We start from the raw sequence: 12,041 nt of genomic DNA, 5'->3' as shown, positions 1-12,041 counted from the left end.
AGTAGCCAAATGGACAAAACTCTAGTATGATTAATATAAGATATAAGGTATAAATAAGCTCAGGAATAAAAAAACATTATAGAAAAACTGTAACTTGAAAGAATATTCATCATGTAGGAACCTTGATATTGCACCAAGTGTTAAAGTGATTATTAAAAATCCCATAAAATAAGTCGGGCAAGTTCTTTCCAATGTGCAAAACAAAATTCCTTGAGGCCACATAACCCTGATATCAAAACCAGACACAAATTACAAAAAATAAAATCATACATCCATTTTATTCATGAAAAGATGCTAACGTCAGTCAAATTCAAAACATACCATGACCTAGTCGGACTCATTCTAGGAATAAGAGGACAGTTTGCTACAATAGAAATATATCAATGTAACTGATCATCCAGATTGAGAAAAAAATAATTTCAAAAAATGTGCAAGATGGGCCAGCCCCGTGGCCAAGTGGTTAAGTTCGTGTGCTCTGCTTCGGCGGTCCAGGGTTTCGCCAGTTCGGATCCTAGGTGTGGACATGGCACCACTTGTCAAGCCATGCTGAGGCGGCATCCCACATGCCACAACTGGAAGGACCCACAACTAAAAGTACACAACTATGTACCGGGGGACTTTGGGGAGAAAAAAGAAAAATAAAATCTTTAAAAAAAAATGTGCAAGAAGCATCTAGTAAAAAACACCATAATTTAGTAAAATAAATGTTTATGATTAAAAATGCTTCGCACATGATGACAGCAGATGCCATCCTAAGTGAGGTTGTCTGATGCCCCCTGTGTGCCCCGCAGTGTTCAAATTTGTCATCCAACAAGTATTTATTGGGTATCAGCCTAGTGTGCCTCAGGTTTGCCATTTAATGAAAGCTAAAGGGAATTCCCATGAACACTGAAAAAGGGAGAGCAGAGCCTGTACCTGAGTGTAACTTAGCAGGCTGGAGACCTCCCTCCTGGACAGTCGCGAGCTTGATCTTCGGCCTGTGGATGAAGAATCGGAGTCTGTTTTGAGGAAGGGGCAGCGCCAGGCTGGGCAGCAGCCATGTCTTCCCTGACTGATAGGGTGTCCTATGTGGCGTCACCCCAGAGCTGTGGCCTCGGGTCTCCCTATACCCACTGGCATACTCAGGGGTTAATTCCTAGCCCCTCAGGTCCTGTAGTCCCCTCAATATATCCATAAGGCAACAGGGCACAGGGCCAGACACATCATAGGACCCAAAACAGTACTGAAGGTACTCAGGAGGGAAGGCATCGAATTCCTTCCAGAACTATGCATCCCAACTCAGTGGCCACTGACTACACTTAAATGGACAGTCCAGTACCTGTCATCAGCCCCATTTCAAGCACTCATATGTGGCTGACGGCGATAGTTGTGATTGATGCAGAAAGAGAACAGCTTCACTCACAGAAAGTTCTATTGGACGGCACAGCTCTAGGCGTTCTCAACAACGGGATAGGACAATATGAGGGGTTCCAAACCAGCTAGGTCAGAAAAATCTCAGTGGGGAGGAATTTCAGCTGCTCTGAACTGGGAACAGCCCAGGGAGGGAACAAGCCTCAGACCCTCCCCACCTGTCTTTCTTCCCACACAATCACAGTCCCAACTGTGAGGGGAAAGGGGTCCCACTGCAGAACGGCCATCAAAGACCCAAGCCTATGCTGTGACCACCCCCATCATGACTAGAAAAAGACAAGGATCATCACCTTGGGGTCACCTCCTCAAGAGCCCCAGCTGAGGTGAGAGAGTAGGGAGGCCAGGGGCTGTGGGCAGGGATGCGAGATGGGCTTGGCTCTGCCTACATCCTCTTCCCTTCCCAGTCGGATGTGGTGGAGGTTGTCAGACAGACCCTCTCCCCACAACCTGACTTGAGTCTGCTGGCCTGCTGGGAGGCACACGTCCCAGCTGTGGTCTGCTGTGCCTGCCCCACCCCTCCTCCCCACAGGCCCGGCCACCTCTGAGGCCACCTCTGATCTCCGGGGTGCTGATAGCCTCCAGGATCGGGGGCGAGGGTGCGTCCTTGGAATCAGAAGACTGGTCGCTGCAGCCCCCATTGGTGATGATGGAGTCTTCCCTCCCGCTGGCGTCCTCCTCTCTGTTGAGCTGTCTGGTGTCTCCCTTCATTGTTTCCTGTGGGAGGGCCAGAATGGACAGGGCAGCAGGGAGACAAGGGCACGAGGGGGCAGCACATCCCCAAACCTCCCGCCAATGCCTCTATGTCTTCAGGCCAAAAGAGGCCCCATGACATATTCTCAAGGTGATCCTCCTGCCCAAGGACCCCACCCAGGCTGCCCCCCATAGCCTGCCCCCCTCACCAAACTCGGAGGCTCAGGACTTGGTTCCATGTGGCCAGGCGGCCCGAAGGCTCAGCCGCCAGCACCCAGGACAGAGGAGGGGGCTGGGCCAGGGTCTGAGGCTCAGGCTGCTCTGTGCAATTAGCCGGCCACTTCAAACAATGCCATTTAGGACCCGTCTGCCCCGGCCTGCCTGCCTCCAGCCTTGGTCCCCTCTGCCCCTGGCCCTCTCTCCCTGCCCAGCCTCCGCAGGGCCTCAGGAAGCCAGTGCATTATTTTCCCTCCTGACCCCTTTGTTTGCTCTCTCCCTTCCCCTCAATCTCCAGGTCCTCTTCCCACCCGCCCCCTCCTCCCCCACAGAACAGCTTCTCTCCTCTCCATGGCAGCACAAGCCCCGCCTCACCCCAACCTCCAGGGCCCATTGGTCTGCTGGCCTGTCATTCACTCCCCTCCTCCCTCACCAGCTGGGGCTCACAGTCCCAAGTTCCCAAGAAGGGAAGGGATGAAGGCGGCATAGGGAAGGACTGGGGCAGTTAACAAGGGGCATGCTCCCATCTGCTCCAGCCTCACCCCACCTCTGGGCCTTTGTCTCCCCGCTGCTGCCCCTCCTGGTCACTGCATCATCCCTAGGCCACTGGGCTAAAAGCAGCTCAGGTCAGGGATGGGTTGAAGGGCTGCGGGACCTTGACCTGGCCCACTGCCTGCAACATTTGTTGGCTCTAAGAAGAACCTGCACCTTTTTCTCATTGTTTCGTAATGGGATGGTGGGCCCATTTTATAGAAAAGGAAAACTGACACAGACTGGGTTAGTCTCCAAAGTCAAAAATCACATCAAAGAGGTGGGGTCAAGGCCAAAATAGAGCCTAGCTACAAGGGAAGGCCCCCAGACTCCCATTCCTCAGTTTCCCCCAAACAGCTCCAGAGGTATTTGGAGTCACACCCTTGTCCTGGAACCCTGCTTGGAAAAAGCTTCCCCAGCAGACGGCTGTCTGAGGGCACTGAGCACTCCCTGCCCCGGTGCCCCAACTTACGGACCCAGACCCACCACATGGTGCCTGAAGACCCACGCCAGCTTCCCAGAGTACCTTCTAGAAGCTGCACCTAAGCTAGCGGGCTGGGTGCTGCAGCGCAGACGGTGGCACCACACCCACCAGGGGGCGCTAAGGGGCTCAGTCTGAAGAGGACTGCAGCGCCCCCGGGCGGATTTGCAATGTCACTTGGGATCCCAAATCCATCCTCTGTACCTGTCCACATCCCACTCCTGAGAATGGGGCTGGGCAACTAGACTTCTGCTATTCCCCCTTTGGCCCAGGGACCAGCACCCTTGGAATCACCCGGAACTGGTCAGAACTGCAGAGAATCTCAGGCACCATCCTAGACCTATGAAATCAGGATAGACATTCTCACAAGATCCCTGGGTGATTAACAGGCACCGTAAAGAACCTCTGTTCTGGTTATAAATGTGTGCTGTCATACATAGTACAGCGTGGCATGTAACTACTCCATGCAGACCAGGGTCTGCAGGTTCCCAGTTTCTGGTCTGTTTTGTCTCAACACATGTGAAAGAATCTCACCAGCCCCAGGGAGAGCGGGGAGTGCCTGACTCAGCCTGATCTGCTTCTCAGCCCCTTTCACCACCAAACCCTGACCCAAAAGAACAAGCTGGCTGCTGACCTATGGCCAGTTCCTGTGAGGCCAAGCGGCCAGAATCCCAGAAAAACTGGAGAGCGGTTCAAAGTAATCATTAATTTCCAGGGTTTTGCCTCAGGCCAAACCAGTGAACTAAGTAACCTGGGTGGCCTCGCATGGGGTGGGAGGCTGGGCCGCGGGGTTCAAGACACCAGGAGCCTCCATGGGGAGCTCTGGGGAAGAGGAGGGGGCAGACAAGTCTTCAGGCCAGGAGCTGGTAGCAGGTCAGCAACTCAAAAGGAAGAGGTGTGACTTCCCTCTGGTCCGGGGCTCAGAGTTCCCTCAGACAGCCCCTAAGTGGGTCACTTAGGAGCCTCCTTCCTAGACAGGCCCAGGTAGAGCCTGTAGCCCAGACAATCATTAACTTCCTTGGGCCTTCCCCCAGGGCGTCAGCAGTGCCAACTTGTCTGCCAGCCTGCCAGATGGACATGTCAGCAAAACACCTTCCCAAAGCCAGATCCCCATTCAGGAAAAACCTCCTGCCCCTAGAAGGAGATCCAGCGGCCCTGGAGGAAGATTCCGGGAAGGAAACCTACCAGCTATAAGCATCACCAGCTACCTGGGTGCGCCAGGGTGAGCCAGGCAGGCAAAATACTTCTCCTAGTTGCATCATTCAATGTGATTCCATAAAAAACTGCTCTTGTGGTTTTCATCACCCTGGGTCTGCGATGACCTTAACTCCCCTTGCCGCCTCACTGTGACAACACACCAGCAACCAGAACCTGCACTCGCAATTGAAAGATGCCCAGCTCAAGTCCCCCCTGCCATCCACATTCTACACACAGGCCAAACAAATCTAGCCTCAGGGCATGTGGTGCTGTTCCCGCCTCCTGGATGCACTCCCCATCTCCCTACCGCATGCCTCTTTATTACCCTGACTGCAAAAACCACAGCTGAAAAGCCAGGAAGGCTTTTCTGAGGCCTCTGCTCCAAAGAGTAATAATGCGGCCCTCCCCATGTAGATACACAAATCCTCTCACCTGAAAATAGTCATTTTTTCCAGTGTTTACTACTATATACCAGGTCCTCTTCTGAGCTTTACCTGTATTAATTCATGTAATCCTTAAATATGGTATGGACTATTATCCCTGGGTTTTGTTTGGCTTTTTTTTTTTTTTTTGAGGATGACTATCCCTGAGCTCACATCTGCCAATCCTCCTCTTTTTGCTGAGGAAGACTGGCCCCGAGCTAATATCCGTGCCCATCTTCCTCTATTTTATATGTGGGACGCCTACCACAGCATGGCGTGCCAAGCTGTGCCATGTCTGCACCCAGGATGCGAACCAGAGAACCCCGGGCCACCAAAGCGGAACGTGCAAACTTAACCGCTGCACCACGGGCCAGCCTATTATCCCTGTTTTACAGACTAGCAAACCCAGGCAGAGACAGGTTAAGCACCATAATACATACTTGACCGATGTGACTTGAAGTGTTCACATCAAATCTGGAGGAAGTCAAATAAGAAACACAGATTTAACTAGATGCTCTCGGCACTGGGAAGAATTTCCCCCAGGGACCGGTGTGTTGTGGTAGATACAAGTCCCCCTCACCTCTTCCCACATATCTGTTTGGCTTCTCGTGATTCAAGATTGGCAGGTCCCGGATAACACAGCCTCCAACTCACGTCAACTGTTTTATCTAGTGTGATGGTTCCAGTGCTGGAGGATGAACTGGCTGCATTACCCCCCGAAATAGGTGGCGCTTTCCTAAGGGATTGTTCCAGAGGGACTGACAGACTAGTTTTAGAATGGCGCCTTGCCATGCCGCTGCCCCTACTGTAAGCTCAAGACGGTGGGGACATCTCTTAATCCCCCCACCCCATCCCAAGGCAGGTCCTGTTGTCAACCTGCTCTCAACAGGCTCAGACGAATTGTCACCCAACCAAGTGGCAGAGTCAAGACTCATGCCCAGGCAGTTCAGGGCACGTGCTTGGAACTGCTGTGCCTGAGACAAGGCAGATGAGAATTATAAAGTTATAAACAATGCGTCATCCATCCCAGGGGCTATGGGAGCATTATGGCTGAGGGACATGATACTCCAGCTAAGTATGTACCTTCACAGGAGATGGAGGTCCAACCTAGTGATGTGGGGCGAACTCTGACCCTTTCCCAGAGGCCGGGGTCCAACATGTGACTTGGGGGTGGGAAGCAGTGCGGGGTGGGCTCACCCGCAAGGTTCTCGCGGCAAGGCCCTGCCTCATTAGTGCAGGGTGCTTGTGTCCCGACTGAACCAGGTCAGACGTGTCCAAATGCAATGTGGCAGACAGACGGGTGGGTGGCACCCCCAAATAGACTCAGGGAGGCGGCCCAGGGACACCCCCCCAATTCAGCTATAAAGCTGAGAAGTGATGTCATTTATTTCCTCCAGCCTGGCACCAGCAGAGCTATTTCACAGCACCTTGTAAATGTTAATTGCATTAATTAAACTCACAATGCAGGAAGGGGGGGACGTGGGCATGATGGGGAAGTGGTGGGGGGGGCCACTTGGGCATCCCTGCCTCACTGTCAGTCCCCCAGAGCTTAGAGATTTGTTGAAGTAAAAAGGGAGAGGTTGAAAGATATTCCTACCTCCCCTATTTAAAAAATTCCCTTCTGCACAGCCTGTGGGAGGGAAATCGATACTCCTGAATCCTCCCCTTGAATTGCTCCAGTCTTTCTTAGCAGTTCCCATCGTCCAGCATTGCAAAAGAATAGCTGAAATGGAGCAAATATTATGTACTTCACAAAAAGAGGAACTCTTATGAACCCCCATTTTGCAGAGGAGTAAACAGAAGCTCAGAGGAAACAGATCAGCAGATCCCTTGCCCAGGCTCACACGGCAACTAAGTGATGGAGATTTAGGCCTAATCCAGGAGACAGATCTTAAAGACATCTGAAAAATGTGCTAAGTACAGCCACAGAGTTAAGTCTGAGGAGGGACACCTCACCCAGGTGAGTGGAGAGGAGGGGAGGCCCCCAGGCAGCAGAGTCGGCGGGGTCACAAAGGAAGGGGGCTGGGCTGGAAACAGGCCACCACCTGGCTGGTGGCAGATCCCAAGGTCTGAGTTCCATGCCTTTGCCTGAAAAGGAATCCTCACTAAATTCCAGAGTAGATGAGATTCACAGGAAAGAGGAAAGAAAAAGCCCTCAAATGTTTTTCTCAAAAGCCCAGTTTTGTCATCTGTGAAATGAAGGGATCCCATCTAATTACCTGGCTGCTTTTAGTGCTAAGGAGCCCAAAGTAGATGACAAAACCCTGAGACCTGGACTCTCAGGTGCATGCTCGTGTGCCTTCTTGCTGGACTTCCCAGCTCTGTCTCACGTAGGGAAGCACCCCTCCATCCTCGATGATTCAGAAGGCGTTTAGAGAATTGCTCAATGCCTCCAGGTCATGGCTACATGCACCACTGTCATCGTATAGTAAAAGCTGAGGCTTGGTATATTTGCTAGAATTACCAAAAGCATTGATCTAACTAAGGGTCAAATGGGGTAAGAGCAAAAAGTTGGCTTCAGGGTGTTTCCGCAGCATTGCTCCTAATAGCAAAACACTAACACCTAGACTTTTATCAATGGACTGGAATAAAATTATAAACCACTACCTTTTGGATAAACCACAAAAAAAAAAAAAAACCTAGGAACATACAGAAAGATACAAAAAGCTATTGCAACTTAAAGTGGAGCCTAGAGTGCAACTATTTACCCTATGTAAACAAAATGCAAGCACACACTCCCTTCCCCTACAATTTGAGAAACCCTTGGAAGCATGGGCAAATGTGGAGAGGGAAGCCAATGGTAAGTCAAAGAATGATGGGTGGGGTACCATTAAGGATCAAGGGATTCTGGGAGCTGAGATGCCCACTCCTGTGGCCACATGACCCTTGACAAAAATAGAGCCAAACAGCCCTCTGTTCTCTAGGGGGTATGGGAAGAAAAGAGACCAATATTCTCAAAAGCCATTGCTTCAGCTCTGCCCCTCACAGGAAGCTGCACCTGTTGCTACAGCCAATGCCTTAAATCTCAACCCAGCCACATATACCGATGCATTGAGGGTATCGCTCCAGCGTTTAAGTTGGCAATCTGACATGGTGATCTAACATGTCAAATGTCCCTATCCTGTTACAGGATTCTACTGCTATGAACAGACCCCATCCAAAGCTCTCACCAAGACCTGTGTGCCAAGGATGGTCACTGCTGTCCTGCTCGTCACAGCAAAGCTGCAAATGACCATCAATAACAGACAGGCTAAATTACATGCAGCCATACTAGGGAATGCTACAGGAGAGGCAAAGAATGAGGTAACTATTGTTACATGAAGCCATGGAAAATTGTAAAAGTCCGCGTAACAATACACCCCATTTGTTAATGTTAGCACATGCATGAAGCCATGTTCCTCCAGTTTTTTTTCTAACTGTAAAAATATTAGGCCTCATACTAAGGCAGCTTATGGGGGAAGTGACTATTATTTGCCCATGTTACTTTTTTTTATCAGAAAGCAGACCTTTAAAACACCACTGCCCAAGAAACATTTCTCCCTTTGAGAATAGCCATTCATGTTTAGTCATCTAAAGTTATCTGTACACAGCACGAGGCAGGGATCTCATTTTTCACTATAAGGAAAACCAGACACCTATCATAACAAGTATGTCCCACCCCACCTCTTTTATCAAGTTCTCCTGTACACGTGGGATGTTTCTGGGCTCACTTTTCTTTTTGGTATTTCTCTCTTGCCACCCCTTTTAATCATCATAGCTGTAGAGTAAGTGTTCACACCTGCCAGGGCCAGCCTGCCAACCTTATTAAAAAGTTTTGTCAGGGGCCGGCCTTGTGGCCGAGTGGTTAAGTTCGCGTGCTCTGCTTCGGTGGCCCAGGGTTTCGCTGGTTTGGATCCTGGGCGTGGACATGGCACCGCTTGCCAGGCCATGCTGAGGCAGTGTCCCACATGCCACAACTAGAAGGATCCACAACTAAAATATGCAACTATGTACTTGGGGGATTTGGGAGAAAAAGGAAAAGATAAAGTCTTAAAAAAAAAAATTTGTCAATTTCTCTTCCAAAGTCTTGAACATCCCTTAGTTGCATTTTCTCATTTCTAGTTCTGTCTCCTGGCTGCTAGATTTCTTTTCTATGCATGCAAATAAATTTAGACAGTATTCCTAGTCGTTTCAACGTGGGAGGACCTGCAGATCATCTCCACCATAAGCAGAAAATAAGACCTTGTGTATTACTTATTTTAAAAAAACAAAATCTTTACAATATTAAGAAAAACTAGGTGGTAGGTGGTGGGGGAAGCGGCTAAAGGCGGTCAAAAGATACAAACTTCGAGTTATAAGATAAGTAAGTCCTGGGAATGTAATATACAGCCTGGTGACTATAGTTAACAACACTGTATTGTATATTTGAAAGTTGCTAAGAGAGTAGATCTTAAAAGTTCTTGTTACAAGAAAAAAATCTTTAACTACGTGAGGTTAAAACAAAAGGAACTGCACACTGAAATTGCCTTTAAAAAGCCCATGAGATCTCACATAAACCACTTTCTAAGAAACCAGCCAGTTACCTGGTAGGGGTTGGGGTCTGCCTCTGAACACAGTGGTGAAACAGGCCCACAGAGGCCCGTAAGCCAACGCATCTGCACCTCCCGCCAGTTCTGTGGGGCCAAGTCAGGTAGAGGGAAAGGTCTCTCAAAGAGGTGTCACAGCATTTCAGTCCAGACTCCACTCCCTGAAAGCTGTGTGGAGTTAGCTAACGGGGACAATCACACTTAATATTGAGCATTTACTCTGCACTGTGCTCGCAGCTCAACACAGAATATCCTAGGACAGATCAGGATACTGGCAAAGGCTACTTTTGTCCACTCAGACAGGAGTTCCTGCTATGCTTCAGGACATGCTCAACACTGAGAATCAAAGGCGGATAAAGGCAGAACAGCCCTGTCCTCATGGAGCTGCCAGCCGGAGAAAGGAGGGTGGCAGGGAAAGTTAGGGGACAGCTGAGTTAATAACAAGGCTGGGTCACCCTGAAACCTGCACTGCTCTTACACTACAGATAGCCTTTGAACAAGAGCTCAAGGGGACAAGACTGGCCCACACATCTATGCACACTTGCTCAGAATTACCCAAATCCTATCATCTAGTTGCACACTGCCTCTTATGGAACCCAGACAACCCAGAAAATCTCTGCCAACAGCACCTGCCTGTTCAGGCATCTAGCCTAGTTACACCCCATTTCCCACGTGTCCCAGGGGAGCCAGCTTCCTGCTGCTCAACCTCAGCGTCTCCTCCAGGTTCTAGGGCTGCAGCTGCGTGACACAAGCAGAGCAATGCCCGCTTTTGCTGCTTGAGTCAAGTCACACAGCACACCTTCATGGAGCCAGGAGGCTAGGTAGGGGGGCCCAGCACTGTGCTGGCTGCTGGGAACACGGACCAAGACAGCATCAGCCCTTCTCCAGGAGCTGGAGTCCAGTGAAGTCTGGGTTGCAGCCCAAGCTGTGGCCCAAGCATGTCCACTGGCAACAGGAAACAAATGTAACTGGAAAATAAATGCAGGTTAGGAAGAGGCCCAGTTAACCTCGGAAGGTGGGGCTGCAGGGAAAAGAAAGTCCGGGATCCCCCAGGACCCCTTCCTCAGCCCGTTCAAGAGGCAACCACTCCTCCTCCACCTCGGCTGCCACACGAGACACCTGAGGGAGGGCAGGGACTGATGGCAGCCTGAGAATGCCCTGTGCCCTGAGCCTACGCCCTGTCCCTGTGCCAGGCCTGTGCCTCTCAGCAGGGCACTGGATGATTCCTTTGCTCTGAGGAGTAAGACACACCCAACAGCAGCGAGAGTCCTTCAGACTGGGGGAGACCCAAAGACAATTTCAAATCACCGTCCCACAAAGAAACCCTTCATTTTTCAAGTCCCACAGACAATTTTGGTCCCTCTCAAATATAGAGATAAACCTCCAAACTTAAATATTAAAATGAAAACAGTAGGGGCCGGCCCCCTAGCCGAGTGGTTAACTTCGAGCGCTCTGCTTCGGCGGGCCGGGGTTTCACTGGTTCGGATCCTGGTCGCGGACATGGCACCGCTCATCAGGCCATCTGAGGCAGCATCCCACACGCCACAACTAGAAGGGCCCACAACTAAAAATACACAACTATGTACTGGTGGGCTTTGGGGAGAAAAAGGAAAAGATCTTAAACAAAAAAAGAGAATTACTGTTTAAATAAAAAAATGAAAACACTAGAAAAAAAACACCCTGAGAAACAAATATCAGAGGGAGCACTAAACATTAGAATTAATATTCTCAGAGATGTAAAAGACGTATGGAAAACCAAGCTGAGGACACCACTATAAATGGAATTTGTAGGACAAGAACTCTTCAAAATATGAAAGACAAACGTTCAAATGCAGGGGTTGGAAGCTGAGAACATTGCTGGGAAAGCAGAACATAAGGACAAGTGGTCAAAGACAACTCCAGCAGCCAGGAGACTCAACGTCTGATTTATTAATAAGAGCTGTAGAAGGAAGGCAGAAAAAAACAAGGGAGGTGATGATCCAAGGAAATTTGTTCCCTCAACCTTAGGATAGGAGCCCCCAACCATGGTGGGCCCTCCTCCCCCTGCACCACCTCCACACACCTGGTCAGCATCAACCCGTCCCAAAAAGGAAATTTACTGGTTAAGAACCTTTCCCCACTGACAACTGTTTCTCTCCCATCCATCAGCTCTCAGTCATTTTTGGAAATGCACTTCTAATTTCCTGCTCAGAACCTTTCAATAGCTACTGCTCTACCACAAATTTCAAAGACTATAAAAGACCATTTTCTGGAAAATAAGTTTGATCCTCAAGTCACAAAACTGAAAAAGCAGAGAGGAAGGTAGAGATGAGGCCAGGCAGAAGTTTGCACTGGGGCAGAGGCCACGGACCGCACTGTTGGAATGAATGGAAATCTCTGCCAGGGAAGAGATTTCGGCAGCTTGGTCAGGCGGGCTGGTGAGAGGACAAGAGCAGAAGACACAATGTCTGCAGATCCCAAAGACTCTCTTCCCACTGCTCCCCAAAACGGTCCTGCCCCTGCTTGGAAAGCCAGCCCGAGTGGGGACCG

At 50.0% G+C, this 12,041-nt stretch overlaps 1 protein-coding gene across 7 annotated transcripts in view; it reads right to left on the bottom strand.

The window, feature by feature from the left end:
- DNMT3B (DNA methyltransferase 3 beta) overlaps nucleotides 1–12,041 on the bottom strand; it is a 38,637-nt gene that overhangs the window by 22,461 nt on the left and 4,135 nt on the right. For 4 of the 7 annotated variants that reach the window (XM_046679887.1, XM_046679889.1, XM_046679891.1 and 1 more), the window contains exons 2-3: nucleotides 1,962–2,124; nucleotides 916–977 (exon numbers count right to left, since the gene is read on the bottom strand). In XM_046679887.1, coding sequence (XP_046535843.1) covers nucleotides 916–977; nucleotides 1,962–2,118 — 219 coding nt within the window. In that variant the 5' untranslated portion in view covers nucleotides 2,119–2,124. Of the gene's footprint in view, nucleotides 1–915; nucleotides 978–1,700; nucleotides 1,905–1,949; nucleotides 2,125–12,041 lie in introns of those variants that run through there. The other 3 variants (XM_046679888.1, XM_046679890.1, XM_046679892.1) reach the window with 2 other exon arrangements.

This window comes from Equus quagga, chromosome 12 (genome assembly GCF_021613505.1).
Source record: "Equus quagga isolate Etosha38 chromosome 12, UCLA_HA_Equagga_1.0, whole genome shotgun sequence".
In the NCBI taxonomy this organism is placed as follows: Eukaryota; Metazoa; Chordata; class Mammalia; order Perissodactyla; family Equidae; genus Equus; species Equus quagga.
This window is presented reverse-complemented; position numbering and strand designations above follow the sequence as displayed.